The following is a 4,825-nucleotide window of genomic DNA, read 5'->3' as shown; positions in this document are numbered from 1 at the left end:
AAAAAGGCCCAGACCTTTTGTTAAAGCCTAAAGCCACTATATAATGTAGGGCCATCTTCTAAACCTTGCCCTTTTTTTCAGACTTCTTTCACACATCTTCTCGCACCGCAATCATATCTTCGCCATCGCCTATCGGTAAGCTTCTTTCTGCGTTTAATGTATTTCTCTGTTTTTCTCTTTTTTGAACCATTAATTTTTGTTCTAGAAATGGTTTATGTTGATTATAATTGTTTGATAGATAAAAGTTGCGATTATGTTTATTATTCTCCAATATTTAGCGTAATTTTGGTTGCGAATAAACTGATTCTTGTATACAAACGTGAATGGTTTGAATCTGAACATTCTAAAACTTATACTCTGACTCGCTCTTTCGACCTATACTGCAGATTAATAATTTTTATAATGGACTACATACAGAGCTCTTTTTACTGTCAATTTACTTTAACATTATAATACGAGTAGTAATAGTATATTGTATATTTATGTACAACAACAATATTTAATCCCGCTATGGATAAGTAAATTACATATGATTATTGTTACCGGTTGAAATTGTTTGATAGATATAAATTAGAGTTAGGTTTATTTTCCTGAACTTTGTTATGATTTTGTTTGCGGTTACACTGTATCTTTTTATTACATTCCTGACTGTTTTTAATCTAATAATCTCAAAAAATTTGTATGACTCCTCGGCTCCACCTTTTTGACCTTATGATGCAGGTTAAATATTAAATTATGGACTCCTTATGGTGTTCTTCTGCTACCCTTCATATTCAGGTTTGATATTTTTAAGAAGCTTGGGAGGACATCCCTTAGGGCTTTCGTTAACATTCATAAATTCGTTGTACACTTGCATAACTGCCATCAAAAAGTCAATCTCAGCTGCTATGTACAATATAATTATGCACGTTAACGACAACCCTAAATGACGTCGTAGCAAAATCCTATTTTTAAAAACGTTTGTGCTAGTTATATATTAAATATTGCTTCATTTTATTTGTGGACACAATTTCACGTATAACTTACTAGATTTGTTTTCCTTACTATTACATTCTATTAATAACGATGGGGTGATGACCCGTGCATCACCAAAATTTCTTCAATTTATCTGTATACCACTAAATACGTATTATAATGTTTTATAGTCTAACCCTCGAAAACAAATTTAGTGGCGTACAGATTACTCCACGTAACTTCGTGAACTAGGACGGTTAGGTACAGGATGTAAACAACATGAGTATGATTGACATTTTATTGCTAAGATTTCTCTCATTAATAATTATTAGTAAATTATATGTCTGGCAAACGGGTCAGGTTGGATCGGTTTGGGTAACGGGTCAAAATGGTTTTGGGTTGAAATGGGTCATAGGTCAAACGGGTCAATTTTTTAAACGGGTCAGAATGGGTCAGGTTGGGTTGGTTTGGGTAACGGGTTGAAACGGGTCACAGGTCAGTTGAGTCAAATGGGTCAAATGGGTTACATCGCTTTTTACATTTATTACATTATTTTAGTTATTATTATTTATTATATATACATAAGAACTGTTAATATACATAATAAATGACATAACCATGAATGCTTTCAGAAATTTTTGACGAAAGAAACTTTTTGTGCTCGACCCATTTGACCAATTCACAAAACCCATTAGCCACATTTCTATTTATTGATATTTGAGTATTGATACCCATTAGACCCGTTCCTTCATTTTTTTTGTATAGGACTCAATAGGTTGGAGAGAAACCCATTTGGATCTCTTTTTAAGTTTTGATTTACATTGTTAGGCTTAATTTTTCTCAAGACCCAATTGACCCGAAAGCCTGATCCATTTGAACCGAATTTGAGTGTATCGGTCACAATTGCCAGGTCTAGTAAATTACTAATGACATTTATTTGTAAAGGTTGGAAGTCGTCAAAGGCCTAATTCGTATGATTTTATAAGTCAAATGCCGGACGATGTGCTCACTAAGATATTGTCTCTTATGCCTATTAAGGATGCAATAGCCACTAGTGGTGTTGCTACAAGATGAAGATACTTGTGGCATAATTTAAGGTAATTAAACTTTGATGGTAGTGAGACTTTCTTTAATAAATCGGATCACGTAGTTGAATCATAAAAGAAAAAGTTCATCAAGAAGGTCAACTCAGTCATCTGAAGCTATAGTCACCCGACCGTCAGTGACTTTCAAATTCGTTATGGTTTCAACCGTAATCATCAATATGTTATTAATGATTGGCTCAATTTTGCAGTAAAAAGGAAAGTTGAGTTTCTTGAACTAGATTTGACGGGCTACTGTCATTGTATGTATATTCGCGATGAAACTTATGATTTCCCATCAAGATTAATTACAAGAGTAAATCCAAGATGTAATCTTGGGGATGTGTTGGTGCTGAGCTATCTAAAAAAACTTATACTGAAAAGGGTGAATGTGACGAAAGAAATTTTTCAGAACTTTTTAAAGAACTCTCCAAATCTTGAGATGATATCTATCCATGACCCATTCTACCTGGATCATATTATCATCAATGGACAATGCCGTAACTTAAAATACTTTGAAATAGTGGATACTTGTAAAGATGTTAAGTCCATCTATTTGTCTAATTTGGACCTTGTATCGTTCACCTTCAAAGGTTACAATATAGATTTACGTCTTGCTCATCTTCCGAAACTGAAGGAAGTTGACCTTGATATGGTTCGGTTGAATATTAATAATGCATTCCGCCAGATATTGTTTTGCGCTTTGTCCATGGAGTCTCTTTCCATGAATGTAAAAAAACCCGAGGTTAGTAGTTCATCAATTGGATGTTTTTATATTGAATCACTTATGGAAATGTTTGTGTTAATGCTTTGTTTTTGCAGGGCCGAGAGTTATCAGTATTTATCAAATCTGTTTCCATGTTATCAAATATGAAGAAATTAAGACTGGCCGTTGGTGGCAGCGGCTATGATTGTCTTCTATTTTTGACTTCCATAATGAATGCATGCCCAAATTTAGAGACTTTTTCTATTAAGGTACTCATGTGATAATCTAATTAAATTAAACCCTACTAAATGTTAAACATTTTAACAAAAATGTGGATTTCTTTGCAGCCATGTTGGACTTCACCAATTATAACTAAGAAAGCAAGGGTTGCTACTAATCCCCATAAAAACCTCAAACTTGTTGAAATAGTGGAATATAAGGGTCGGAAATGTGATTTTGAACTAGCTGCATACATCATACAAACTGCTGTTGCACTGAAGGAAGTTGTAATTTCAGTTTCAAGGGATTGTTTGAAGAAGAAAGCTGCTGAATCTTGTACTAAGCTTATCGAATCAATAAAGGCTCAAGGTGTGGAGTTGGTCATAGTCTAAATTCTCATTTCAACCTTAGAATTTGGCAGTTATTTAAGACCAGGTATGTAGATATGTGATTGCAACGTACATGTGTTTGTGCGATACAAAAGTAACTATTGCATTATTGCAGGCTTTTATTTCATACTCATCCTATAAACTATGATATATGACTCTCATATTATAGATATATTTTTTTATATTGCATAAGAAATGAAGTAAACTATACAAAAACTTCTACACAAAACAATTCGTATTAGTTTCCTAAGATGTATATGATTGAGGAAATTTTAATCGTGCTTGTAATTACAGCCACTCCTATAATGTTGCTTCGATTATGTGCTCCTTTCTTGTCAATATACCAAGAACATACCTGTCATAGGTGGAAATACCTAAACAATTATTTTTGATAAGATCTTGGAGGGAACTTCCAAAGATATATGATTGTAAGAATTTACATCATTAATTGATCCGTTGACTTCAATTCGATACCATACATTATATATCGCACGCCCTCAAAGATTAACCTCTATAATTAATTGAATCTGCGCAACTTGAAACGTCCAGATAATGCTCGAGGTAAATCATGACATGGTTGGGATGTAATCGACTTTTGTGTTCAAGACCATGTCAAAAGGTGGGTCACATGAGTCTCCGGAAGGAGGTTACTCGACTATCTGTTTTTTCTCTACCCTTTTAGAACACTCCTTATATATACCTGCTCCAACCACCTTCAGTTAACAAGTTAGAGAAGATATGAGCATGTTTTAATTAGGATCTGATTATTTCCAACTTATATTATTATTATTTTATTATTATCACAACCAACATCATCATCGACGCCTCTATTTTGTATTTTTCGCCGCCCAAAATTCGTCGCAACGGTTGTTGCGCCCTTACCCTAATGTTGTCGGCGTTGGTGGCTACTGACAGGCCACACACATACGATTGGTAAGTTGTGTATTTTTCATATTGTACTTTCTTTCTAACCTATTTGGGCCAAAAAAAAAAAAAATTTCGGTTGATTTTTTTCACATTTTGTGTATCCAAGTCAATTCAATTTTTTTTTTTTGTTTTTTTTTGTCAAAAAACAGTTATGCCTATAATCGATTTCTGATTCTGTCTTTTGCAAGTTCTTGCTGGAGGTGTAACCCCTTTTTAGCTTTTTCTATTTAACGGTAATTCTAGGATTGATTTTTGTTTCGCCTTTTAGTAATTGTAGTTCTAATAATAGATACATAATATATAGATTATAAATATATATCTATACCGATATATTGATACGTACAAACAGCGGGCAAGGATTTTTTGCAGGTAAGCGAGTTTCTTGACGACTATACTAATTGGCACACCGTAAAGTTCTGTTTTTTTTTACCTACAATGAAAATTGATTTATAGTTCAATATGAGTTGATACATTTTTGTTATGACTATTAGCATTATGAATAATGGAGGCACTACAATCTTTGGTGGAGTTGCAGCCACCGGAGTAAC

The 4,825-nt window shown here is 33.6% G+C and overlaps 1 protein-coding gene across 3 annotated transcripts; it reads left to right on the top strand.

Moving 5' to 3' along the window:
- LOC139867059 (uncharacterized) lies at window positions 1–3,392 on the top strand. Of its 3 annotated transcripts, XM_071855387.1 has the most exons (5): window positions 1–135; window positions 721–777; window positions 2,630–2,781; window positions 2,859–3,011; window positions 3,090–3,392. In XM_071855387.1, exons 2-5 carry the CDS (start codon window positions 747–749, stop codon window positions 3,351–3,353), a joined length of 600 nt encoding a protein of 199 aa, XP_071711488.1. In that variant the 5' UTR covers window positions 1–135; window positions 721–746; the 3' UTR covers window positions 3,354–3,392. The 3 variants fall into 3 exon arrangements, with proteins under 3 accessions (XP_071711488.1, XP_071711489.1, XP_071711487.1); XM_071855388.1 differs by lacking the exon at window positions 1–135 and having other exon boundaries at window positions 608–777; XM_071855386.1 differs by lacking the exons at window positions 1–135; window positions 721–777 and having other exon boundaries at window positions 1,708–2,781.
- The last annotated feature ends 1,433 nt before the right edge of the window (window positions 3,393–4,825 follow it).

Source organism: Rutidosis leptorrhynchoides, chromosome 9 (assembly GCF_046630445.1).
Source record: "Rutidosis leptorrhynchoides isolate AG116_Rl617_1_P2 chromosome 9, CSIRO_AGI_Rlap_v1, whole genome shotgun sequence".
NCBI lineage: Eukaryota > Viridiplantae > Streptophyta > Magnoliopsida > Asterales > Asteraceae > Rutidosis > Rutidosis leptorrhynchoides.
Note: the sequence above shows the minus strand (reverse complement) of the source record. Positions and strands in the feature narration are given on the sequence as shown.

Excerpts from the sequence above, each read along its gene's own strand:
- LOC139867059 (XM_071855386.1), top strand. The coding sequence starts at position 2,302 with ATGTATATTCGCGATGAAACTTATGATTTCCCATCAAGATTAATTACA. Across the intron at positions 2,782-2,858 it reads TGAATGTAAAAAAACCCGAG|GGCCGAGAGTTATCAGTATT; the intron begins GTTAGTAGTTCA and ends TTGTTTTTGCAG. Across the intron at positions 3,012-3,089 it reads TAGAGACTTTTTCTATTAAG|CCATGTTGGACTTCACCAAT; the intron begins GTACTCATGTGA and ends ATTTCTTTGCAG.